Source organism: Patiria miniata, unplaced genomic scaffold (genome assembly GCF_015706575.1).
Source record: "Patiria miniata isolate m_02_andy unplaced genomic scaffold, ASM1570657v1 HiC_scaffold_5, whole genome shotgun sequence".
NCBI classification, from domain to species: Eukaryota; Metazoa; Echinodermata; class Asteroidea; order Valvatida; family Asterinidae; genus Patiria; species Patiria miniata.
The window spans coordinates 9,691,994-9,718,805 of record NW_024037072.1 but is presented as its reverse complement, the minus strand read 5'-3'; the positions used below and the strand labels follow the sequence as shown (position 1 = coordinate 9,718,805).

General features: G+C 41.2%; 3 protein-coding genes, 1 long non-coding RNA gene and 3 other non-coding genes across 7 annotated transcripts; 1 reads left to right on the top strand and 6 right to left on the bottom strand.

Annotated features, from left to right (window-relative positions):
* On the bottom strand, positions 1-4,189 carry LOC119742079 (bcl-2-related protein A1-like). Its single transcript, XM_038218100.1, has 2 exons — positions 3,416-4,189; positions 1-3,095 (listed from the first exon to the last, which is right to left on the bottom strand). Exons 1-2 carry the CDS (start codon positions 3,962-3,964, stop codon positions 2,976-2,978), a joined length of 669 nt encoding a protein of 222 aa, XP_038074028.1. The 5' UTR covers positions 3,965-4,189; the 3' UTR covers positions 1-2,975.
* A 413-nt stretch (positions 4,190-4,602) lies between these two features.
* LOC119742080 lies at positions 4,603-8,024 on the top strand. The gene is made up of 2 exons (XR_005272808.1): positions 4,603-4,865; positions 5,307-8,024. It is a non-coding gene; the product is annotated as an uncharacterized LOC119742080 (long non-coding RNA).
* An 861-nt stretch (positions 8,025-8,885) lies between these two features.
* LOC119740780 (contactin-associated protein-like 2) lies at positions 8,886-13,767 on the bottom strand. The gene is made up of 4 exons (XM_038216201.1): positions 13,280-13,767; positions 12,904-13,039; positions 11,960-12,253; positions 8,886-11,254 (listed from the first exon to the last, which is right to left on the bottom strand). Exons 2-4 carry the CDS (start codon positions 12,911-12,913, stop codon positions 11,073-11,075), a joined length of 486 nt encoding a protein of 161 aa, XP_038072129.1. The 5' UTR covers positions 12,914-13,039; positions 13,280-13,767; the 3' UTR covers positions 8,886-11,072.
* Trnai-aau lies at positions 9,363-9,435 on the bottom strand. The gene has a single exon. It is a non-coding gene; the product is annotated as a tRNA-Ile (tRNA).
* Trnai-aau lies at positions 10,243-10,315 on the bottom strand. Its single transcript has one exon. It is a non-coding gene; the product is annotated as a tRNA-Ile (tRNA).
* Positions 10,665-10,737, bottom strand: Trnai-aau. The gene has a single exon. It is a non-coding gene; the product is annotated as a tRNA-Ile (tRNA).
* A 1,861-nt stretch (positions 13,768-15,628) lies between the features above and the next one.
* LOC119740779 (fructose-1,6-bisphosphatase 1-like) lies at positions 15,629-26,807 on the bottom strand. Its single transcript, XM_038216200.1, has 7 exons — positions 26,708-26,807; positions 21,822-22,047; positions 21,016-21,271; positions 19,806-19,946; positions 19,070-19,207; positions 17,387-17,506; positions 15,629-16,336 (listed from the first exon to the last, which is right to left on the bottom strand). The coding sequence occupies exons 2-7, from the start codon at positions 21,989-21,991 to the stop codon at positions 16,130-16,132; spliced, it is 1,032 nt and encodes a 343-aa protein (XP_038072128.1). The 5' UTR covers positions 21,992-22,047; positions 26,708-26,807; the 3' UTR covers positions 15,629-16,129.
* Positions 26,808-26,812: the final 5 nt, after the last annotated feature.

The following is a 26,812-nucleotide window of genomic DNA, read 5'->3' as shown; positions in this document are numbered from 1 at the left end:
ATTTTTGCTTGCTCACATTTATTTATTTTCTCTTAATGTACATTATATATAGTGCTTGTGTTGGTGATTATCATTCAAAGTAATATAAAAAGGAAAGATACAAGTGTTTATTTACTGGTAGTCTTGCTTAATTGCTATTTTAAATAGACGTCAGTTTTAAGCACAGAGAGTATAAGCCAGCAATCCAACCAAATTTCTTTCCAGTATTTTCTCTTATTATTGGGAAGATTTAGTTGTGATACATCATGAACATGTCACATACAATGATCGTCCACGACCAGAACTTTGAAAATGGATCCAATTGTTCTGGCTCATACACTGTCTCAAGCATAGCCACAAAAGTGATACATGCAGTTCCAACACCAGTAATCCCTAAAAATGGATTACTACAGGGGAAAATCATAAATATTGTGTAAATTTTCCAGTTAACTTTCATGTGAAGTGACGTGTGACCCAGTCTGGCTGTTGGGGCATCGGTAAAATATTACGACCATTTTTAAATAGTTACAGGCAAAAGGCAGTCTGTATTGGACATAAACAAACATAACTTTGAGCCTGTAATTTTTCTATAGACCATTGATCACGAGTGTAATGTTCAAGTAAATGTGTGGTTCCAAATATGGAAAAGCCAAATGTTCGGTGAAGGAAATGCATGACTATTCAAAATGTCAACCAGAATTTTCAATAAACCAGGAAGTATGCTTGCAGTTCACGCCCACCTTACATGAGGCAATTTTTAAATATTGCATTGCTGTAGTCTGTCTTACATATATGAGTACCATAATAATTTGACATCTTGAATATAAATAAAATGTTACATTTTGAAACATTTTTGTTGTCATAGGCTTGTAGCACTTACGAATTGGACACCACACAGGAATAGTGGATGACACCAAAAACCAATTCTGTGCCATCTCTAACAGAAAGTGTTCTTCTCAGAAGATACGGTGTTTGCAAATTGTGAATGTAGAATCAAAATATCTGGATCCCCCAATTGAGGTCTTCTTTCAACAAAATTCTATACAGTTGCCAGCCAGATTAGGTCGAGTTTTAATCATTATTTACATACCAAGATGGTTTTGCTAGCACTAGCACAGTACACCACATCAAATCATACAATTATTCTAATAAACTGTACATTTTTTGTGTCTTACGAATACAATATTGCACGTCATACGATGTCCTTAGCAGTACAGTTCTACCGCATGATCACTTCAGATCGAAATCTGTTTGAAGTGGGTTCTGTGTTTCATATTAGGCATTGCTTGAAATCAGTTTTGGTCTTCAGAAGCATACTTTCCATCAACCCTAACTTTCAGTGTATTCTACCGTGAGCCTTTAAGAATTTGCCGTTTGGGATCGGATGTATGTACAGCTAGTTATAGAAGCCCTGTTGTAGAGATATCTAGGAGGCTACACGGTGCGGTCTTCCATCCACCAAAATAGTTCAGAACCTGGTGTGAATTTTTGAGGATGCAGTGAAGTTAGGGTTGAAAATGGGAGAGTAAAAAGTTACCTGAAGTTACTGAATAGTTCATACATGTGCACTTGCAAATATTTAACTTCAAGCACCACTTTAACTTTCAATGTTGCACCGATCAGTTTGCACAAAAACAAGGTATCTACAACCTGCGTACACTTCTCCAAAATGCTGGAAATAATTTCAAGCAGTGCCAAATAACAATCACAAATATGGAAATCACTGTTATTTTAAAAGTACAGATAACACTCAATACACTTCACACCCTTGCAGGTCACAAACTGCTGAGCAGGCACCACACTGTCACAAACATGTACTTGAGTTTACACATACATATGTAGTTATACAACATTTGTTTCAATGTCATGCAACATTGTCAATGTTTTCCATATTTGACACGTGTATGCACCATATTTATAGTGCATGCTGAGCACTTGTGTGTAAACATTGTTCACTGTTGGCACACACCCAGCAAGCCAAATGAACCTTTATAAAATACAAATTAATCATTCGCAGAGGCAATATGTTATGCATTGTAAAGGGGCGTGTGCTCCTTTCACTGTGGGTCGTGCCCCCGCACACAGAGCACTCTGCAGACAACACTGCATGTGCTTATGGCTATGCAAATTTCAAAATTACACATTAAATACTTGTGGAAAAAGTTTCACAGGAATGACTTTCTTAGGCTATTTTAAGAATGAATGGCACTTGCCAAAGTTTTTAAATACACAAAGAAGTTAAGTTTTGGAGGGTGCACAAAGAAAAATGTAAGTGTAACTAAGCAAAGGCATTCGATAGAACACAAATCAGCTGCAATGTGACCAACCTATTTCAATGGAAATTTATGTAAATTATATTCATCCAAGCGAGAGTGTTTTCAAAATGGCAATCTCTGCATCTCAGCGGACCAGAATTTTCAATGCACATCAAGCAAACTTTCTTTTAATCCATAGCATTATTTTCATTTGGTATGTTTAAACAGTTGTATTTCGCGAATTAAATAAAATCTGGCCAAAAATGTACAATTGTAGCCCAACCACCAGTTTTTAAAGGCTTATGGCTAATTCTCATGCATCTTTCATTTCAGTGAGCTTCCTTATTCGTCTTGAAGTTTCAAAAGAAGCAAGAAATTTTAATTGAGTAAAAGAAAGTACTTTTTTTACGTTTTGAAAATTGAACCCACAAGTTTTGGGGCTTTAATAATATGCTAACATTTTGCAAATCTAGTAAAATATATTGTAATTTTCCTCAAGTTTTTGACTTCTAATAGAATGCAGAATGGTAAAAACTAAGTTGAGGTTTGTACATTTGTTTACATCTGTTCAACACTTGATTATGGATAGCCAATTGTATTATATTAGCCATTTCGGTTCTTTCAATCCTGACAAAGTGTTCCAGTCATTGACTTGATGGATGATCATTGTCCGTCTGTACGCAATAACAAATAGGCCACTATCCTTTCCCCGTGTACTTCTTGCTGTACATGTAGTTTTGTTTACTTGGTCAGGAACCTCAGCGCAGCAAGTCCACCAAGTACAGCCCCTGTAACCAGTAACGAGTTGAAGGTTGCCTTCTCCTTCCAATCTTTAGCCTTGAAACTCTCATTGAAATTATCCTGCAAAGTGAAATATAAAATTTATAATTATCAAAAAGCAAGTATAAATAATTGTCATTTCCCTCCCATATGGTTCACTGACTGAATTCAGTTTTCAACAAGTTCAATTTGGATTTCCTGTATAAATTCGCATATCAAAACACAATATAACTTTTTGCTGTGCAAAATGTCACATTTTACAAAAATGTCACACTTTCACATTTTTCTATACAAATTTAATACAATATAGAGAGGCCTACAAATTTTATACGAGTCACGACTATGATGAATGATTGCTTTCCAAAGCATGAAAAAGGTGGTGGGAATTTTCAAATACCTACCCAACCACCTTGCTTCATAATCCAGGGTGTTAACTTCTCAGAGACATAGTCGCCGCAGACTTCCACAACCTCGTCAACGTACTCCGAGTTGCCATTTTCCTCACAGTATTTGGCCAGTCGAGCGGCGAACACATAAACCATTACAACGCGACCCCAATTTACAGCACCTTCCTCGAACATGGCATTCAGGCTGACGCTGAACAGCTCTTTTCCGGCGCCATGTTTCTTTGGGTCGTACTGGAGATTGTTCACAAGTCCGTTCAGTGAAATAGCGTATCTTTCCTCAACCTCACGCCCAACCCTCCGCAGTGTTTCGGAGTACTTGCAGGGTGGCCGCCCGACATTCGACTGCAGTTTGAAATGGATAAAGTCCTCACTCAGTCTCTTGCTAATTCTCCTGCATTCTGCCTCCTGGCTGGGCGACAACGAGTTTCCGTTCAGTTCTTCTGTGGGACTCGGCGGTGAGTCTTTCGAGTCGTTGCCGGTATAAAACAGCTTTGAAATCATGTTTTTCTGCGGAGAATCACCATTCAAAATTGTTTCTGCCATACTGTGAAGTGTATGTAGTTGTTTCCAAGGGTATAAAATACACACAAGTCAAAACTCTTCTTAAAAAGAGCGGTTTTCCCAAACCAGTTACCCCTACTAAAAAACACTGTTCAGTCGGCCGAATGCAAACGCGGACAGAAAACACTCAATGAAAATGCGTCGCAACAGCGCTGGTCAGCGCGTCTGTTTTGATACTTCGGCCGTTCGGAGGCCTGACGAAAAATGCCGAGGAACCATTCGGCCATAATATTCGGGTCTAGGAATTTCGAGAGAGGGTATTTTTAGAATGACGCACGAGACGAGCCTTTGTGACGTCACGGCTTCTCAGAAGTGTTGTTTTTCTGGCATAATGAATTGGAATATTCCATTGCTATGATAGGGTTAAGCCTCAAAATCTTGTATTGACTGACGTGATAAAATAATTTCGAAGGTATGTCGCTGTTACAGTTGCAAAATAAAACTAGCTATTTTACTATAGAATATATTATGTATTACAAATACTAAAAAAAAAAATCCTTTAGAGCCTATATATCAGCCATAAAATAGTTTAATTAATTCTCCTTTTGTATTCCCCCTTTTTACTAAAGTGAAAGAACCTCTACACACGTAGTACACGTACTGGTGTTTGTCCATGTCGTCGGCGGTACGCGGTAGGCTCATTCCCGATGATGAAATTTAACATGTTTTGTCGACATGCATAATGTTTTGTTGTGAAAATTCACCAAAATGGCCGCTCTCCGGGATCGCTGATTGCTGCATATCCTACTTCCGCAACTTGTGAATCGTTTCCTTCAGAAATCTAAATTTGGTCGAGCATTATAGCCTGATTTAACAATCTTGTATTTCGTGAATCTGACCATTCTCATTCTGGAACAAGACTCGAGCTAGACGAAAAGTCCCGGTAGGCCTATGCCCATTTTATAGACTATAGTTACAATGAGTTACGGGGGTTTTTTTTGGGGGGGGGGGGGGGTCTAACCATAGGTCTAACTTACCTGCTTATCGATCAATGTATTCCAATTCATTATTTATAAGTTCACAGGATTATGTATATAAAATATGTTATCCGTGTTTATGTGTGTAACATAAATACATATTTTGTACATGTACGCATGATTATTTTGTTGTGATGTAATTCTGTAAAAAATAACACCAACACGCCAACTAAACCTAGGTAAATCATGTAGGCTAAATGAGATCAAGATAATCATCGTTTTTTTTTAAGATGAATGATGTCTTAATTGCAATGAAATCTGAAGTCATGGCCCATGGGCATAACTTAATAAGCAATTTAATATAAAAACTCAGTATTGATGCATTTGTTTTTGTGTTTCCTTGACAGAATTTAAAGAAGCAGCAAAATGGTCCACAGTGTCAACAACACTAAGAGCTGGCCATCGTCACGGCAACCAGACGGCTGGCAGCAGTTAGCCAATCAGGTGCTTCGTGATCAGGAGTGCCTCTACAATGCCAGCCGAGGGGTGCAGTGCCGCCCTGTTGAGAACGTCCCTGCGAGGGACATCGGAGTTGCCCTGCGGCACCTCGCTGACAATTGGCTGTATGTGAGACAGGTTGGGTACCAGATGAGGACAATTGCTGACGAGGTGTATGCCAGACATCAGAGGAGACACAACAGGCCGACGTAGCGTTACTGTCCATTCCTTACTTCCAAGGCTGTTAAACAGCACAATGAATAATGGCGCCACAAGACCAATCGGAATCGGGGGATGGGGGGATGTGACACTCCCACCCCCCCCCCCCCCCCTCCCTCTAGCGACACCACTGACAATGGACACTACACAGTGCCGAGTTTTTGAGAAACCAGACGCATTGCAGAGTTATTTAAGAGACCATCCCCATGACACCCAGCTGAGCAAGAGTTTATGAAAAACTTATCAATGAGCATTTGAGAAATGAACTGATTTCGAGTAAAAGCCACTCGGCAAAATATTGTCATGGTGCCTGTCTGCCATATCCACCCATTCAGTTTATGTACTGTTACATCCCGAAATACAAGCAGAAACTGTCGCTGCATGTTTGTGAAATGATGGCAGTCATGGCACCATTAACAAAATGATAGCTCACTCCGAGCAATAATAGCTCACAGAGCCGCGGCAGTCTTAAATCCTCAGGCGAAACTGAATTTGTATGCCTCTGATATGATTCAAAGGATTAATAATTTGTCTGATTTCAGTTGACCAACTACAAGTTGCAAAGATTCAATCTGCTGCCACTTACTATGCACATGATTTATCTTCAGTTTTCTGTGCACATACAGTGAAACTGTTTGTGTATGTACATACATGTAATTACATAATGAGGCTCCCCAACAAAAATGTGTTTTGTTGGATAGTATTCAATGTTTGGTCATTTCATGTGAAATCTGCAATTTTTTTTCCCAGAAATATCAATTTTGATAAAAAAATTCAGCATTGAAGGAACTCATCACTTAAGTTCGACACCCCAGTGTCAAAAAGTCCCGAATTTAGAGTTCATCAAAATTTTGACTTTTTGCGTAAAACCAAGTTTCAGTTTTTGCCGATACATTCAACACATGTTGTGTCATGCATCATTGGACTTCTCATTGGATTGCCTTTTGATTTTGATGCGTAATTTGTGAACATTCAGTCAGTGTGACTCTCATCTGACCTCTGAACCTTATTGTGACCTTTAACCAAAGTTTTAAGTCATTAATTTGCTTAAAAGTTCAACCTGGTAACTTATTTATGTTATGGCAATTAATCGTGTGATAATTTGGGTCAATGAATTTGGGTCAAAGGTCAGATAAGGGTCACACAAAGTAAAGGTCCTCAAGGCATCGACAGAAAGAAAAGTGATTCGGCTTTCTAATGATGTATATACATGTCTGTTGCATGTTATGCTGAAAAATTGAAATATTTCAATAATTATCAGCCCCAAAGGTTCAACATTTTGGTGCTTTGGGAAACTTTCTGACACAGGGGTTGATTTTGCCTGTGGTGAGTTCCTTATGCAACATCAGCACTAGAATGTCCTTTTTTCATCAAAATTGATGACTCGGAAAAAATGTGTACATATTTTAAGATGAAATGACCATATTTATAAACTATATTATTATTTATGTGTGTGTGTATTCCTTGATAATGCCTGAGCCAAGTTACTTATGGTCTCTATATAGCACTCTTATGTTGATACTGGTGTACTACAGGCATTCAGGCTGAGGTTGAGCATTTATTGATGTTTTCATCTAAAAAATGTGTTATTTTGTAACCTGGTCTTGTTACCTAAAATATTGTCATCTTAACTCACCAATGTACTCTTTTGCTTTTCGAAGTTTGTCAACTGCCTGAATATATCCAAATACTATTGGAAACTGAAGTTTTCCAGCCGTGCACAAAACAGCAATAGGCCATCTATAAACAAATCCAAGCACGTGGTCCATGTACACACATGAGGCCCCCTTCAATGGCCAAAGCATTGTGCAAGCTATTGTGAAAAGCAACTGCCCCGTGACGGATTCTCTGAACAATAGCCGGCAAATGCTGTCGCCATTGAAGGGGGCCTTCGTGATAGAATTGACAGCATGCCCAGATTGGTCTGTGGGTGAAGCTGAGATTTGCCACTGGCTGGCTAAGCCCACAATACATGTACTCCAACATATTTCAAAGTGCCTAAAATACCGAACATTGAAATAATACAAGAGCCCTCAAACACAATTGATGTGTACAGTTCATAATTTAATATTTGCTAGAAATGGTGTTTAATATTAATTTGGTTAATACACAATTGTCTACCTTTATGAAGTTATGGTTCACAACTTCAACTTTCAATACATATATGATCTACCTCTGTTGAATAATAGAACAGACAGTCTGCGGCAAAAAGGAACTTGAATTAACTACTTAACATTTAATCAGGCATGTTGGCAAAAATCCTTAACAACATGGCAGCAAAGTTGACATATAATATACCCTTGTTACTGTTTTTGTATTGTAAGATCAACTGTGTAAGATAATTAGTATGTCCAACATTCACTATTCAGGATTTGTGGAATAAAATATTTGAGAATATTAAACTTAAACATGTGCGAATTGTGTTGACATATCAAGGGCAGATTTTGGGAGGGGTGGTTAGCCTTGGGCGGTGTACCAACCCAAAATTTTAATTGAATGTATATTTAGCAGTAGAAACTGCTAACATACATATATTAACCCTTGTGAACAGCGCCTCCAAGTATCAAATCATGTCCCCCAACTTTTTCAGTGCTTTGCACCCCCCCCCCCCAAAAAAAAATACTGGCGACGCCCATGCACATAATGTGGAAAATGTACTTTATTTTAAATAAGGCCAAACAATTACAAATCTGGATTCATTGGTCTCTCTCTCTATGTTGACTTAACACATCAGCTTAACCCTGACCCCGCCCCTTAAAGGGAACATTTTGCTTGTGGGGATTTTTTTTTTTTCGTTTGCAGAAACAAATTGCTCAAAATCTTAGAAGGGTGCATAACAACTAATTATTGAAGTTTCAACCTGGTGGGTATTATTCATTTTAAAACGCACGGTAGGCCTGCAATGTATGAGTTCTCGTAATTGGTTCTGTTGCAAGGCACAATACAAACGTGTGCCCGTGGTCACATTGTCTTCTGAATGATACCATTTGAGTCGGAATTATTTCACAGGGTATTTAGTACCAGTCCTATCTTCACTTTGAGCAAGGATTTTCTCGTTAAATTGGTACCTTATTTTCGGGTAAATGCAAATGTCCACACGAACTTAAACAAAATCTAGCAGTCATCGCCACAGCTGAGAGAAAACTGTCATTTAGTTGTCTGATTTTTCATTGGCGTCACTATATAACTACGAGAAGGCAGGGGGCACGTTCCCCAGCAGAGGTCCGTGTCCCCCTAGGGCCCCCCCCCCCCTCACCCACAAAATAAAATGCTCGAACCCACGACCCTCGCGTTATTAGCACGATGTTCTGGCGACTGAGCTAACCGACCTTGCTTTCATAAAGTCTTGATCAGTGCACTTGACGCATTAATACTGAAGATATCATTGATAGAATGAAGCAATGTATCTAGCAGGAGGTTAACCCAGGCCTATAGACATTTTGAAAGGTGTGCCATGGCAGTGTAGAGGTTTCAACTGTGTATAACACTGGAAGAAAGACCTGAGTGCCCACTTTCATGGCGCACCGTGCAAAGGGTCTATAATTTTACCAACCTCAAATCCCCAAAGAATGGCGGGATCACCACGTGGATGGGCGTGTCAGTCAATCAAAAAAAAAATATGATTTCAAAACATAATCTAAAATTGCAATGTCGAATTTGAGGATCAGTCAACATGGTGACTATCACTTTTAGGACGAAAAGAGAAAAAAATTGCCTTTTCACGTGCTCCAACCGCACAAAAAATATGGTCAGTGTGGGGCTCGAACCCACGACCCTCGCGTTATTAGCACGATGCTCTGCCGACTGAGCTAACCGACCTCGTGATATACGGACCTGTAATCGCGAACACCAAATATAATTCGGGATGATCAGATGATCTACAAGACATAGGTTTCGTGCATAAATTGGTATTAAAAAGCCGAGAGGTTCACATGCTCCTACATGTTGTCGAAATAGTGCTTACAATTCAATTTAATTACAGTTCAATATTTGGCCATTATGAGAATCAAGAGAAGAACGCAAGCGGGATTAGAAGACATAAAGACATTCTGACAGAAAAAAAATCCATCCCAAACTGCCTAAAAAGAATCTCATCAGCCAGTGCATACTGAGCAATGACATATGGAAGCGAAATTTGGACACTGAGCAACTAAATGAAGACTAACTTGACTTCAAACTTTACAAGGAAGTATTGAAAGGGTGATGACTGATACAGTGAGAGGGATCGTAAAACCAATGAGTGGAGCATCTATGATTTGATGGTGACAAAAAGGAATTGCATGAAGGGCACTAACCCAAGCCCCCGAACCTATCCTTATTGGTTCTCGCTTCCAAAGGTACGGTGTGGGAAAGAACTCTTTATGAAATCCTCCGAAATCCTTGAGACGTTCCAAGGCAACGGACGGTTGTGGGGCGTGGATGCAAGGGGTGGGTGAAACTCTTAAAGTGTAGCGAGTTGGGAGAATATTATCCATCGGGCTTGGGTCTCTGGAGCCTGCAGGGACGATGGGGATTATTTTCAAAACGAAATTGGTTTGATTTTTTTGTTTCACGCTTCTAAAGCCGGATTAAGGTACCCGATTGCAGATTTTTTTCTTTTCACCATGCGCAAACCGCAAAAGTATTTGGTCAGTGTGGGGCTCGAACCCACGACCCTCGCGTTATTAGCACGATGCTCTGCCGACTGAGCTAACCGACCCCGCGAAAAAGTGTGTGAAGTTACTACACAAGACCAAATACGCTGTAGATTGTAGCGTGAAGATGGGCGATGTATTTCCTACAGCCCTATAAAAAAATATCCTATATTATCATATAGGCCTAACATCACTTGAATCAACGATAAAGTACAGCAGGTCTTCACAATGGAATTTGAAAACTTGTACTTTGACAGTAAAATTGTTGTATATACTGTGATCTAACAATTCTGTAAGGACCACTGCGTCGAAAATTAAATGTGTTTTATGATTACTGTTAAATTAAAATAGTTTACGTCACATAGGGAGGAACCAGTCTGTTAGGAGGGCGCCCAACAAACAAGCCAATAAAAATGGTCAGTGTGGGGCTCGAACCCACGACCCTCGCGTTATTAGCACGATGCTCTGCCGACTGAGCTAACCGACCCTGTTTCTGCTAAATTGTCTTGCATACTGCACTTGCAGTGGCGATCCTGGCGTGGCTGCACTGGGTGTTCAATGGGCGGGGCAGGGGAGGGGGGGGGGCGGGGATGCATGAGGTACTTACGTGTTGCAGTCAACGTATAACAAGACTAAAGGCCGCCAAAAGCATGCAAGGAACTCACATTGTTAATTATGAGTGATTAAGGAAATTCGAGATTCTTGTCTATTATTTAAACAATAATATTGATCAATCAGATGGCATGGTTACTTAGCCGTTCCCCCTTATATCCAACCTTGACTTTTCCCTCAAACATTTTGACTAACATTTTTTTTTAAATCTCAAGAATCGTTCTTGGCTAGCCCATAACACTCTAGCGCCCCCAGGGTTGCGTAGCCTTGTCCATTAGCGTCGCCGAACTGTAAGCGAATAACGGGCAGGTTGGTGGAATCTGTCAGGAAGCCCTCATCAGACCGCCACACCTCGTCGTTGGCGTCGCAGTTGCACTTAAGTCCCGGGCAATCTGAGGGGGGAGATACACAAGGAAGTGGAATAAAATGAAGGATGAGGAAAAAGACTGATATTTCAAAGGTAAAACAGGAATTAAAACAAGCAAACATGCCTGTTTATGTTTGTCTGCAAACAAACCCCAACTTTTTTGTCCGTGGCTGGCCGATAATAATTTTTGTGCCAGTAACGTTTCAGTAGGCCTGCCCGCAGGTATGTATTTTATGGAATGAAAAATATTAAATCAGATGTGAATACAATAAACCGCAAGAGGGCGCTATACGGATATCCAATCCAGAGATCCAATCTAGTTCTACTTCAATATCAGAACGTCATGATTAGTTCAAACATGCATGGCAAGTCACGATTTGTCTGAAACGTATACCTTCTTACGATTAGTCTTTGGGTTGGTTTTTTTTTTGGGGGGGGGGGGAGGTCTCGGTGGGTGTTAATGAGAAATAATAAAATTTGCATATTTTTTCTTTTGGGAGCGCGTTACTGAAATCAATTCGTTCGAATTACAAAAACGCTGCTCTGTTGTCAAATGGGCAAGAAATGGTTTCTTCACACCCAGAGCAGCCTTTACTGAATCCAGGTTTTATTGCAGTCAAAAGGGAACAACTTTAGTTCTGAAGTCTCATTATTGTTTGGAATAGATAGACCATTCAAATTGTCAACTCTGTCATAAATTTTGGATAATTGGCCAAGGGGTGGTTATTACCTCCTGTAAACTGGCACTGACAGCCTTCCGTGCCAGTATCTACTCCGCCCCAATTGGTCAACCTTTCGTTGTCACGTGAAACAGCCCAGCCAATGTGGTTCCCGCCCTTTCGCCAAAGCGCAGATCCAAAGCACTCGTACTGGATGAATTGCCGGCACCAGGCAGACGCGTTGATGAGTGCAACGACAAAATCGATTGGCTGGTGGTATGTGACGTCATGAATCCAGCAGCCGGCGCCTTGGCAGCCTTCTACTGTTAATCGTGCCATGCTGTCGTGCTGAAGAATGGTGGCACCTGTCAAATAAACTAATTGATAATCAAATGATCGACCTACCCAAACAAAATGACCAGCCCGACAAGCCAGCCGACCACTGGCAGACCAGAGCAAGGGTCTCTATCGTATGGGCAGACCAAAGTCGCGGCCGATCGACCCACCGGCCGTCGGGCCCACCAATATAATACCAACCGCCCATCTAACCGACTGAGCGACCCGAACTGACCAACCGACCGACCGACTGACCAACCAACCAACCAACCAACCAACAAGCCAGTCGACCACGCACAGGTCGCACTTCCGTCCGGCCGACTTGCTGATAATCCACTTATGGAGCCCGTGTTCACGTGTGCTTGTGTTCTCGGCCAGATTGCCTCCCTCCACCCAGGAGTATGATAAATAGGTACCTGTGAAGGTAGAGACCAGAATGCGCCGATGTCGAGCTGCTGCAAAAACTGGTCTCACTGTCTGATTGAACAGTGTGAAACGCTTTGAGACCTTTGGTATGAAGCGCTAAAAAAAGCACCACATTGCAATCATTATTGTTTTATCAGATACCAGGATTTCACCCAAGAAGAAGCCAGGGATCATACCAAACCCAAACAATGAAAGCCTGTAAGTTTTCCCAAAACATGTTGGGCCGAAGGGTGAAAGTTCCGCTAAAACTGACCTGTGCTCATGTCGCAGCTGATATTCGAATGTGACACCCCCTGGCCAGGCCCATCGGGATCGATAACGTAGGTACCGTTGGTATCGTAACCGCGTTGGTTCAGATCAGCACAGGAAGTAAATGAAGGCGCTTGGGTCTGTTGAAACGCAAAATAATCCACTTTGACCAATTTAGGCTTCACGCAAAAAGTTCAATTTCAGTACTTCTAGACCCAAATGGCATCATTATGCCTATAGTAGACCGCTTTTTCAGTCTATTACTAACATTGATTAGGTTTTGAAATGATAGGAATAATCATTCGATGAGGGAAGGAACGTGAAGAGTCGTCTGTAAGGAATATAAAGACAGAATTTATCATTTTTACTACGGGACTCACCCAACCATTGCTGACTTGCAGGAAAACGGTCCCTTCCTGAGGCGTCAAATCCTTGGGCCAGTCCCTGCTGTCCGCGCCGTTCAGCTCGCACAGCCGACCCTCTCAGTGATAATTCACAGATTTGCAGCGCGCCGCTGCGGCGTGGCCACAGGGCAGGCTACGGCGGGAGTTCTCGAGGAGGCACGCTAGAAAACAGTCCTCGGGGGAGGAGAGGCGCTTGGTGGACAAGACGTGGTTTTTCAAGGTGTAGTCTTCCAACGGGTCGTACTTGGACAGCTCAGCAGAATTCCCTGCGGCTGCTTCGCACACACTGCTGGAATCCGAGGCTATGTCCCCAGAAACGCAAAACAGTTTTGCAAAAAATGCTAGAATACACAAACGGGGTAATTTAAAAAACTTAACCGCCATTTTAAACCTTTATTCCCGAATCACTTGAAAAGACAAAAGTGACAGACGCCTATTTAGGCTTGACGTTCCACTTTTGTGCAGAGGACGGTCACTTCGTGTTGTCATGAGCATGAAGTTTTGCCGTCCGTGGCCAAAACAAAAACACTGAGGGAAACGATCCATAATTGAAATTTGATTAAACTGCAAAACTAACCATGGAGAGCAGGTCATTATAAGCAAATTACAGCTGTATTTCAATTATCACCAATGGACAGGTACCCGTTGGCCATTAAAACCCTGATTTGGGACGCTGAGGCGTATAATGCTTTTTCATCACTGGCCTAATTGAAAACATACTGGCTTGCAACATACCGTGGGCCATATTGCCCATTCTTAAATTTAGACCCGTTCCCTGATCTCAGACTCAGCCGTTCGTAAAACCTCAAAGTGGAACGTTTTCATATGAGCGCGGAGTTCGGGGCCGCTTAACCCTGAAAAGATGCCCTTTTCCTGGCCATTTTCTCTTGAATTTTTGAGCACAACTTTATAAGCGCAACATTGAGAACCGTTAAAATGGAGCTCAACAAACGTGGATCATGTTGGCGGCCATTCTTTTCTTTTAAATTTCTGTGCGGAACTCGTCCCTGAGTGGGGGGGGGGGGGGGGGGGTCGTTCGAACCCCCGTAACGCCCCAAACACCCATTGCACGGGCCTGTAACTTAAAGCGACATGTATACATAAGTAAATAAGATTTGAAAGTTTGAATGGCGGTAATGTTAATTGATGAGGGTTTGCGGTAACACCACAATACATCTTTTCAGCCGAGAAGATGCGTGGTTCTGAAATGAACAATCTTATAGCCACAGTTTGTTTCACTTTAGGCGAGTGACTAGGTCTATGTCATGTTTTGGAAGCTTGGCTTGTAACATTTAAACACGAGGTTTTTACCGAAAATGGGGAAACAATACACGCTTCATAATTAGCATTCGTCATATTTAGAGTCGTTGTGGTCACATTGTGTTGGGGGGGGGGGGTATTAATGCCTCTTAAATCGACTCCATCACTGATTTCACCAATTCTTACACAGATCAAAGTCACATTGAATTCTAACAAATTTGTTGCTATTGTGCGTTTTAATTTGCTTACGAGTACTATGTGAAAGACAAAATTCCTATCAAGATCAAACGATTGGAAGACTTTTAAAAAATGTTTCAGTAAAGAAATGGAATGTCTGTACCAGGCACATTCAACATGCAATTACCAAAAATATAACTGTATAGATTTTTTTTCAAAGTTGAATATACATCTTTAAAGCCTTGCATATGTAAAGTTTTCCAATGTAATTATTAAAATATAGTACTATTCGTGATAGTTTACAAGAACCAATTATTACACAGAACAATACTTTCTTTAGTTTCTAATAACATTTTCAAATAACTAATACTTTACTGATGGTGTATGTACATCATTGGGTGCATAAAAAGATTATTAATGTGCACATCAAACATGGAATAACTGTCAGATTTTGAATTAGGCACTCCCAACCCCTAACTCCAACAATGTTAATGTGAGTGCTTTTCGTTCAAACAATGTACTTTTCTTAAAGAGAAATCAAATAAATGATTTTTTCTTAGCACAGCGAGGATGAACTGACTTTCAGGATCTTGCTCCTCTGGTATAGCCACAGGTTTATCAATGTTGCTTTATTTTAGATGATTATTGCAGTCAAAAGCTCAACTTTTGTTTGACAAAAACGATTACAGGTTATTAAACCTACTCTGTACTACCTCATGGGCGTCGCTTACCCCCGCCCTCCCCCCCCCCCCCCCGAAAACGAAGGGGAAAAAAGGAAGAAACAAAAGAAAAAAATGCTCCCCTGCTCACGCTCAGAAAAATGATAAATTGAGAATAGAATGAAAAAGTTAAAGAATTTTGGGGACAAATTTGCTTTGCCCCCCCCCCCCCCCCCCCCCCCCGGAAAAAATCCTGACGATGCCCATGACTACCTTTACAATGCTGGGGCGTCATTACCACACCGAGTACAAAATATTCATAGGTCTGCTCCTAACTACAATTGATAGCAAAAACATACACACAAACATATTTCAATATATATTCCTACAAAAATATACGTACTCAAGAGAAATTCTCCATTTATCTTCAATATATTGTAAAAAAAAAAAATACTTCAAAGAGAATTATTAGTACAAAATATTAACAACTGTTATTTTCCTACATTTCACATAATTGATTGATCGGAGGCACAAATGCTTTGCAGTGGTAGAATTCTGTTGGCTTGAACTGGACGACCACAATCTAATTGCCGTGACAGATGTTTATCCCCTCCCCATCATATGTATTACCCCTTCTGCTTCCCCACTCCACCCCCCCCCCCCCAACTGTAATAACGTAGGATCTAAAACTCTCCCTTTCCATGTCATCCATCTTGACATCATTTTCTCTTCATTTCTTCTCCTGTTCTTGTTTTCTGAATTTCTTGGCGATAGCAAGGAATTCCAGCACGTCTTCCTCCGAGCCCATGATGACCGGGCAGCGTTCATGGATCTCCGTGGGTTGGATGGACAGGATAGTCTTGGTACCCGTAGTGGCCAGTCCTCCGGCCTGCTCCATGATGAAAGCCATGGGGTTGGACTCGTACAGAAGACGGATCTGTGTGGATGTACAAATGGAAGATTGAAATCAGAATTGTAGTCTTGTCAATCACAAGTCAATCACAAGTCACCATGAGTCAGATATCAATGACTAGTCAATCACATAATACAAGTCAATCACAAGACAATCACAAGTCAAACACTAGTCAATCACAAGACAATCACAGGTCAATTACAAGTCAATCACAAGACAATCACAGGTCAATTACAAGTCCATCACAAGTCCATCACAAGACAATCACAAGTCCATCACAAGTCACCATGAGTCAGATATCAATGACTAGTCAATCACATAATACAAGTCAATAACAAGACAATCACAAGACAATCACAAGTCAATCACAAGTCAATCACAAGACAATCACAGGTCAATTACAAGTCAATCACAAGTCAATCACAAGTCACCAAGAGTCAGATATCAATGACTAGTCAATCACATAATACAAGTCCATCACAAGTCCATCACAAGACAATCACAGGTCCATCACAAGTCCATCACAAGACAATCAAAGGTCAATCATAATTCACCCACAAGTCTTCTGCAATTCAATCAGAATTCCATCACAAGTCAATCACAAAACCAGCGCAAAAAAATCCCAACTTGTCCAGTATCGCATCAAGTCACATGCTGTTCAAATGAACTGCGTCACAGTCACATCCTCTGTCATGGTTCATGCCCTGCTACATATGACCTGGCTCATGATGCACTTGCGATTCCACTGTTGATTGACTTGTGAGTTGATTTGTGATGAACATAACAACCACTCGGATTGAAATGCACACTTGGCATATTGTCAATTAATTATTTTCCCATGCAAAATATCTAGTGCCCCACCTAATCATCACTTGCTGCAAGGTTCTTGAAGGGTGATTAGCTGACAATGTAAATTAAGATCCAGATTCAGAGATCAGGAATAAAATACGGCCAAGTGGACTCCAGACTAATTTGAAGCTATTAAGGCTTTGTCATTGATGTTCTACAGTAACAATCCAAAGCCACAGACAAAATGCACATTTTGGATACAGTCTTAAAGGTACGTGTCTTTACCTTCCCGTTAGGGTTAGTCTTGTTTCCAGGGTATAAGAAGATCCCTCCATACACCAGTGTACGATGCACATCAGCCACCATGGAGCCAATGTAGCGAGCGTTGTAGGCCTTCATACCATCCTGATGAGAAGGAAACAGAAAAAGAACGAATGACTGAGGCACTTGTTTACTCACAAATGGAAATGTGTAGAGGAGGTTGACAGGACTCACAGCCAGTCTAATCACAAGGTGAAATAATTTCACCCTATGGGCTCCGTGCGCCATAAGAGAGGACGTTTTTTACCACTTTTGCGGGCGATTGTTGAGGGCGTAGTTGCGCGAAAAGGCGCAGCGCGTCCCCCAGTCTGTTGCTAGCCAGGGGTGCGGAGCACACGCATAATCTACTCGCTGTTGAGTGTACGTGAGGTGCGCATACACTGTACTGTGTGTATAGCTGGAGGTACGGACTGCACGGCCACGTCTGTGTGACATGTCGGCGTGCGTATTGGTGGGGCCTGTGAGTACGTGTGTACATCATTTTGTGCTTAATTGGATTAATTAACGGGTGGCTTGGGTGCACTGCATAGTGTTCGTTACAGACCCAATTGGGGCAGTAGCACACACTGTTGAAGGCATGCAATCAGCGCGCAGGTTCATTTTCTACCCAGGCTGTCATGGATTTCATCTATTGGTGTTGCAAAGTTACTCTAATAAGTGTGTTAAACTTAATCATTTGTGTCACTTATTGCATTGTCTGCTGACTCATTCAGTTATCTTGCCTGTTGACGGGGATATATTTTCTCCAAACGGACGGCATCTACGTTCCACTCACGCGCGCTGCACTCAACCACTCGGGTGTCGGGGCATGGGTAGAGTAAAACCGCCACAAATGGAATGAGAGGAATGGTTTAAAAGGAAAATACAACATTTGCAAACATCAAAAAATAAAACTACCAAATCATTTTGAAATACCTTGCTGGACTGTTAGTGAATGACAGTGTAAAGCATCCTGTAAAATCATGGCACCTGGTATACTGTCATTTTCAAGAAAAGTGGTATTTTGTATCAATTTCCAACGCTGATCGGCCGATCAGCGTTGGAAAAAACTGGCTTTTTTTCAAATACTGGCCCCAATTGACCATCGCACTTGTTTGCAATCGATAACAAACCTATGAACGGGTACGAGCCAGCTAGACTGGTTCCCTGACCTTACAATTCCCCAATGTATGTAAACTGCTCTGTTTCTTCTTATATGGAGTCAGGGAACCAGACTACAGGAAAATGATTGATTTTCTTGGTTTTTATAGCATTTTCGAACCCAAAACCTAAAAAAAGTCGGTGTAACTATATTTGCTATATATTTCCAACCCCCCATTTCCATCCATTTCTGAAAATTACAGCAAAAGCAAATGATGTATATTCCCTTTAAAGTGTTAACTTAAACTGTTTAATGTGGGTCAAATAACATGCACAAGATACTGAACTGTTTGGGTTGCACAGCGGTTGCCTGTGGGTGTGACGTCACCCCTCACATGGTCTATACGACAGCACTGCCCGACTCAGGGGAGGAAGTCAGTCAGTCAGTTGGTCATTGAGACAGGTGCAAAGAGGATATAGGCTGCCCTCTGGGAGTTAAGTCTGCTTGGTCACTTTAACACTCTTTTCCCATGATACACTGTTCAACTTGAATTCTGACGAGCTTACCTCAGGGAACTTCTTCTGCTTGATGTACTCAGTGACGGCCGGTTCCCACTGAGCTGCATAGCCCTCATTGATGCTGTAGATCTTGCCTCGTGGCTTGACTTGCATCAAACGGTCCGTCAAGACAAACTCACCGATAGCCTGCAACAAACAACAGAAGGCTTGGATATAAAGTGAAAAATCTAGACTATAGAGTTAGGCTGTAACTTTACATTTAATTGTCTGAATGTTTAAACACATAATCCAACCAAGAAACAAGCCTAAGCAGAATGGTATCAAAATAACACTTTGCAATCTAAAACCACTCACAACTATATAGTGTGCATCCAAAATATTTCGAGATATATTTCAACAATATATTTTGAGAAAGTTTGAGCACTTAAACATTTTTAAGGCACAGTCCTCCTACGGAACAACAGCCCAAATAATTTTACCGGACAAGTGCCCCCCCACCCCCAAAAAAGAAGACAATACATATTTTGCATTGAAAAACGGTGTTAATTTTAAATGGGAAAATTGTGAAAGGCTATCAGCAGAACGTTTGTAAAGCTGGACACCTGAGTTAGACAAATGGGACTAAAAATAGAACAGTTGTTTGAACGAACTTCAAACTAAAAGGAATGTTCCATTGGTTTCCTGCAGGGTGGATGTTTGTGGAGCATTCAAGGAGCTTCCTAAGAACAATATCTTGGGAGTAACTCATGTTTTTTCTATCATATCTGATAAGTTTGGGACTTACCGGGTCAAGCATGAAACCATTGACTCCACAGCCTGTGGTTATTACCATCATAGTAGCGCTGCCGTATAACGCATAGCCAGCAGCAACAAGATCGTTGCCAGGAACCAAGATGTCTGCCAAGGTTACTGGTCCTTCAGAAGTCTACAGTGGAAAAACAAACCCTTGAATGAACCCTCAGCTGCATACTTCTTCTTCTTCATTCATTCATTTTCATGATGACTTGATGAGTTGGGCCCAGCTGTCCCTGTCGAGCATAGCTCGATGGATGTTTTCAGGGTCATGTTTAGACGACCTTTTCGTCGAGGGGCATACAGTGAGCTGATACATAAGTTCAAAATGGCACCTGTTTGAGCTAATAAGCCAAAAGTAACTCAAACATCACAGTGCAGTTTGTATTCCATCCACTTATGACAATCAATGCCATACATTAATTCAAAAAGTAAGGAAAAGAAACTCCGGGAAGTAGTGGGGTTTACTTAACCTCAGCTTTACCTCTACCTTGAACCTTCAGCTAAAGATTCTAGCTTTACGACTGTAGGCCTGGACTTTTGGGGACTCTTGCTCAATACCAGTATTTCTGCTTAAGAAAAATTAATTCTACAGTATGATCCTGTCGCGTATTTACATAAAAAAGTAACGGCACAATTGCGAGACGACTTGTTGAGCAGGACTTGTGGCGGACATTTTATTCACATTTACTCAACATAAATATACCTACACAATGCATACCCACATACAAAGTGCGTGCACACACTCTTGTTTTACCATACTCTCGAGGACAATGCTTTGTGTTTCCCTTTGTCCCTGTAATTTAACACTCTCCCATAAACTAAGCACACAAACTTACTACAGAGAACCGTTTCCAACAAAAGACCCAACTACTGAAAGGATCTGTTGTTCTCCCTTTGTGTGTCGGTCCTCGGGGGGTTATGTAGAACACGTACATGGAGACTGAAAACACTAGTTGACCTATGACCCTGATACTACACAAGTATACATATGGAACGCCTTATCTAACAATACATCATAAACACTACAGATCCCCAACTTTAAAGTTATTACATTCAATTTGAACATCAAAGCTTTGAAACATATTTTTGAGTCGGAGATGAAGCCTAGGCTGAGACAAAGTCTAGGTTTGGTAAAGGCTCTAGATCAACCCGGCTACATGTTTAGATTACTTCATTTATTAAAGTAATAAATATCTCACCTTCTTCCAGATTGAAAAAATGGAGCCAATGGACACCAGACAGTCAATGTTGGACGACCCATCTAGGGGGTCAAACGCCACGATGTACTTGCCAGCCTGATCTGGGTCAACCACAATCATCTCCTCGTTCTCCTCCGAGATGAGTGCGCAGGTGGTGAAGGAGGACTTGAGAGCATTGATGAAGAGATCGTTGGATAAGACGTCTAGTTTCTTCTGTTCGTCACCTGTCACGTTGGTGGAGCCTGCTATGCCGAAGCTGCAGGAAATATTGAACGAAAAATCAATAACTTCTAAGGTCCAAATATCAGTTATAGACAAATTTGGAGGATGATTACTGTAACTGGCCATCAGACCATGGCTGCAGTGTGTCCACGCACACAATGATTATTCAGTGATCCACTTCAGCACAAATCAAGTCAGTTATTTACTCCCATTTTTTGGGCAAAAACCAATTAAATGTGATAAAAATAAAGGCATCCTTTCAAATAGCATACAAGCATGCAACGACAATTTCTCAAGTGAAAGACCCTAAAACACTCCATGCATGAAACAAATGGAAAAGAGGTGAACACACAGAAAGACATACTTCGTGGAAAATAATGTCACAACGAAAGTTTTGACAATTAACTTGAATTTGTTGAAACTTCCACTGGTATTCATTTGAACAATTAAAACATAAAAAAGCAGCTGTTTAATAAATCACAATGGTATTCAACATGGGAGTGATTAATCGATCATAAAAAATCCCCTACTTCCAGGCGTTGATGTACGCAAGTCAATCCTGACTTATCCTGTTGGTTACTCACAGTTTGGAGATGCCAGCTTTTCGGACGGCCGATGAGATGGCCTTGATGGCCGTCATGAGGGAGTTGAGTAGCTGCGTCAGCTCACCTGTCGCTCCCTCACACCGTTTCTGCTCCTCTAACATGAAGCGAGTCATCGTCATGAAATCTGTCTGAATTGCTTCTGAACCCATGATGGCCAACAAAAGAAGCTTCTAGGCCTCGGACAAAATGGTAAGTACTAAAGAACCTGAAAAAATAGAAAACAATGCGATAAAACTGAGGCAGTTCGGCAATGATGATGAAAAGATATCAGACCTAAAGGGCAAAAAATGTGCAAAACCATGTCAGGCCAACTTTACTCACTTATTTAGCTGACAAAATTCTCCAAAATTGTCATGAGGCAAAGACAAGGTCCTCAGTATTTGACCAGCCTAGTTTGAGGGGTCTGCATTCAATTTTAAAGGAGACTTTTCTTGACTATTTTACACCGTGATTGCAATTTGAAGCCTAGGACTAGACTGGTACATGTCCAACTGTTTGAAAAGACTAAACTCTTCAGTAGTAGCATGACTATGGAAATGTGTAGAAATAGAGACTAGGTACCAGATGTTTCTTTTGGCACAGTTGATTGATGCAGGACTGGTTGTTTCATGTGCCAGTCAATTTTATTGTGTTGCATGTTTTCAATACCTTACGTTTTGGGACCCTCACACTAGTTTTGAGAGTCTCAAATTTTCAGACTAGTAAAGATACATCTGGCCAAACAAAATATCTTGTGGACAGAATGTTGTATCCTGATGCCACGTTTTTTCATCATATAACATCTGAATGAGTGACGGTCAGTCATTACAAAAACAATTGATAGGTGTCGTTTCGGTTTGCGGTAACACCATGTGGTAATAACTACTGCTTAGAAGATAGGCCCTATTAGTTCTGAAAAGAACTTGTCCTGCTTATTATCAACTTTCGCCAAGTAGTCTCCTGACGATGACTAGAGCAGGCTAGTCGAAACGTTAAGACCAAAGACAAGTTCTTTTAGAACTTAAAGCAGGACTGTTCTTATCAGAACAAAAACTACTTAGCGAAGTTGATAATAAGCAGGGCAAGTTCTTTTCAGAACTACATATATTCTAAGCAGTAGTTATTACCACATGGTGTTACCGCAAACTGAAACGATACCGATAGGCCTACTCCACCATGCAAAGCCTCAAATTGATAGGTGCATATTATATTTACATAAGTGGTAAATAAAGCGGATTGGACGAGGGTAGAGAGTGAGAGTCGAGGAGGGAAAATAGCTGAAAGAACCATAGAAAGTAACTTTTTGGCGCTTGAAAATTGATTGAAAAAAAGTGACGTGGGCCTACGTACGTGTATGGAAAACTTTCCCACATCTATCAAAAGCCCTACAACTTAAAGTCAATCACAAGTCATCCAGTCTTGATCTTGAGTGTCATATTTTTATAGCCCTAGCATGCAGTAAAACTGAGATGTGAAAACGAAGTTGAGTGCAGAAAAAGAGCTGAGTCATTTGCTGACACCTGTCTTGCCTGTGGATGATGATGGGGCAGCCATCATGGCCATAGGCATCAGGCAGGGAATAGGCAGCCTAACATAACAGTTAGCACATGGAGGTAGAATAACATGACTACCTGACTGCCGAACATTATGCACAAGTAACTTTTTGGTGCTTCAAAATTGGGAATGTCTGAATGTGGGAAAGTTTTCCATAATGCATTGGATTGCATGTAGTCCCATAAATGTGGCCTATTTACTGGACTGCCTCCGTAAATTACCCTGGAATTGACTGGTCTACATACAGTACAAATACAAATGAGGAGGATAAGGAATTCAAATTTGTGGAAGCTGTTAGGGATTGTTACCTGACACAACATGTTGAGGTACCAACTAGAGGTAGGGGCACACAAACTCCCTCCCTATTGGATTTGGTGTTTACGAATGGACATGATATGATCAACTCGGTAGATTGTGAGGCACCACTAGGGAAGAGCGACCATGCAGTGTTGACGATAGATTTCAAGTGTTCATCAGATAGAGATACGGCACCGAAAGTTAGACTTTGTTACGACAAAGGGAATTACGACAAAATGAAGGAACTGTTAAACATAAACTGGGAGAAGGAGTTTAAGGATTGTAGTAACGATGTGAATTCTCAATGGGAAAAATTCACCCGAAGGTTCCACGAAGCTGAGGAGGAATGCATTCCTAAAAGGATCATAAGAACTAGTTCTAAACGGGGTACGATACCCTTGGATAGGAAAACGTTGGGCAAGATTAAAAAGAAAAACAGACTTTGGAAAAAATTCATCGACTCCAAGAGTGGTGAAGTCTACCAAGAGTACTGCAAATTACGGAACCAAGTGAGAAAGTGTACTAGAAAAGCTAAAAAGGAGTATGAAAAGAACCTGGCAAGGCAGGTTAAAAGGAACCCTAAAAAGTTTTGGAGCTACGTTGGAGCGAAAACAAAAGTCCGTGCAGGGATACCCAACCTATCCAAATCTGGTGATGAAAAAGGAAGTGACTACACCGAAACTGATGGGGAAAAGGCGGAAGTGTTGGGTAACTACTTTACTTCAGTATTTACGCGAGAACCAGATGGTCACTGGAACTTACCGGAGTCAGTCAACATGGCCCATGAACTGGAATCTGATATAAGTGTGGAATCTGTGTACAATGTGTTGGATAAACTAAAAACATCTAAGTCGCCAGGACCAGATAAAATTCACCCAAGGGAGTTATACGAGTTACGAGAAGTATGCAGTAAACCTCTGGCGATTATCTTCAACACTTCAGTACAAACAGGGATCCTACCCGATGATTGGAAGAGGGCCAACATCACAGCCATCCACAAGAAGGGTAGCAGAAAAGTGGCAGGCAACTATAGACCAATAAGCCTTACCAGTGTGGTCTGTAAAGTCATGGAAACTCTTATACGGAACTCACTTGTGATTACATGAAGGACAACAATCTCTTCAGCTCCAAACAGTATGGGTTTATCAGTGGCAGATCAACCGTTTTGCAACTTATCACCTTACTAAATGAGTGGACAGAGATCCTGGATATTGGTGGAGCAATCGATGTGGTATATTGTGATTTCATGAAGGCTTTCGATAAGGTCCCCCATAGACGTCTTATTGATAAGCTGCAATACTACGGTATTCAAGGGCCAATTCTAAAGTGGATTGAGGCCTTTCTCAGTAATAGGAAACAACGAGTGGCAGTAAATGGTGCATACTCCGAATGGTACGATGTCCTGAGTGGAATACCCCAGGGGTCGGTTTTAGGGCCAATCTTGTTCGTCATATACATCAACTCTCTACCAAGTGTGATAGAAGACTCAACAGTCTACCTATTTGCAGACGACACCAAGATATTTAAATGTATCTTAACCGAGGAGGATTGCGACAAACTCCAGGATGACATAAACCGCCTGGTGGGATGGACAAAGGATTCACTGCTTAAATTCAACCCAGATAAATGTAGCACTATGAGGATCGGAAAAACCAAAGTAGAAGATCAACAATATACCATGGGAGAGAACAGACACCCACTGAAGCAAGTCAAGGAAGAAAAGGACATTGGGGTCATCATCGACAATAAACTATCCTTTGGAAGTCACATGTCTACAAAGATAAATAAAGCAAATTCAATCATGGGTCTAATTAGAAGAACGTACGACCATTTGGATGAGGATAGTTTCCTGTTGTTGTATAAAGCTCTGGTAAGACCTCATCTCGAGTATGCCAACCAAGTCTGGGCACCACGTCACAAGAAACATATAACCGAAATGGAGAATGTACAGCGACGAGCAACCAAACTTATCCCAGGTCTCAAGGACATGTCATACGAGGGAAGGCTAAAACATCTCAAACTACCAACCTTGGCCTATCGGCGCATACGAGGAGATATGATAGAAATGTACAAAATACTTAGTGGAAAGTATGACAACGACGTCTCCAATTTCATCCCCCTAAGCTCCAGTGTGACCAGAGGCCATCAGTATAAGATAAACAAGGTCCGGACAAGGTTGGATGTCAGAAAGTACTCCTTTGTGCATCGATGTACTGACACATGGAATAGCCTACCAGAAGTTGTGGTTTCAGCTCCTAGTACAAAGTCCTTTGAGGGCAGATTGGATAAGATGTGGGCTTCACACCCCTTTAAATATGACATAGACACCCCAGTATCCACCTCCACACTAGGCTTGCGCACAACAGAACTCAAATCTAGTATTTATGAAGATCTGATCCTAGAGGCCACACAAGGCCTTTCATCAGAAGAGGACCTGTAAGTACCTGTAAGTACCTGTAAGTACCTGTAAGTAAACATAGGCCACGCATCCACATGTACAAAAACGTGTCGACTTTGCCAAATTTTGATTTTCACATTTAGGCTTACTTTGTAGGTTTTTTTTTGCTTTAGAAGCATTCTCACCCTCTTTATAGGCTAATCAGAAAGTGCTGCCTTTTCCAGATGTCTAATTTTTGTGAAATTTCATGTTGAAATTTTGATACGCAAACGTGTGCAAATGTATCTGGAAATTTCACGAAAAATGGACATCTGAAAAAGGCAGCACTTTCTGATTAGCCTATAAAGAGGGTGAGAATGCTTCTAAAGCAAAAAAAACCTACAAAGTAAGCCTAAATGTGAAAATCAAAATTTAGCAAAGTCGACACGATTTTTGTACATGTGGATGTGTGGCCTATGTTTACGGAGGCAGTCCAGTAAATAGGCCACATTTATGGGGCTAGATTGCATGCGACATGTGCGACATCGTCTGCTTCTCCTCAGAACTTTCTGTTCATGAAAAATACTTTGCAATGAGACCTTGTTTACTCAAGTAAAGAACACGCTTCTTCTTAGTTCCTCTATCTGTTTCTACTTGCCTCGTCAGTCCCTGCACTTCAAGTTCAACCGCACAAGACACGCTCAACAACTTCCTCAACCAGCTTGCTGCGCTGCATGCCGCTGTACGGTACCTTACTTCCGCG

What these genes read in the sequence shown, in the direction of transcription:
- LOC119740779 (XM_038216200.1), bottom strand. Translation starts at nt 21,991, where the DNA reads ATGGGTTCAGAAGCAATTCAGACAGATTTCATGACGATGACTCGCTTC. An exon ending in AAAGCTGGCATCTCCAAACT is followed by an intron (nt 21,272 to 21,821) that starts GTGAGTAACCAA and finishes TATTTCCTGCAG; the next exon opens with CTTCGGCATAGCAGGCTCCA. An exon ending in AGACTAACCCTAACGGGAAG is followed by an intron (nt 16,337 to 17,386) that starts GTAAAGACACGT and finishes ACATCCACACAG; the next exon opens with ATCCGTCTTCTGTACGAGTC.
- LOC119740780 (XM_038216201.1), bottom strand. An exon ending in TCAGTGCCAGTTTACAGGAG is followed by an intron (nt 11,255 to 11,959) that starts GTAATAACCACC and finishes CTCCCCCCTCAG; the next exon opens with ATTGCCCGGGACTTAAGTGC.
- LOC119742079 (XM_038218100.1), bottom strand. Translation starts at nt 3,964, where the DNA reads ATGGCAGAAACAATTTTGAATGGTGATTCTCCGCAGAAAAACATGATT. An exon ending in TTATGAAGCAAGGTGGTTGG is followed by an intron (nt 3,096 to 3,415) that starts GTAGGTATTTGA and finishes TTCACTTTGCAG; the next exon opens with GATAATTTCAATGAGAGTTT.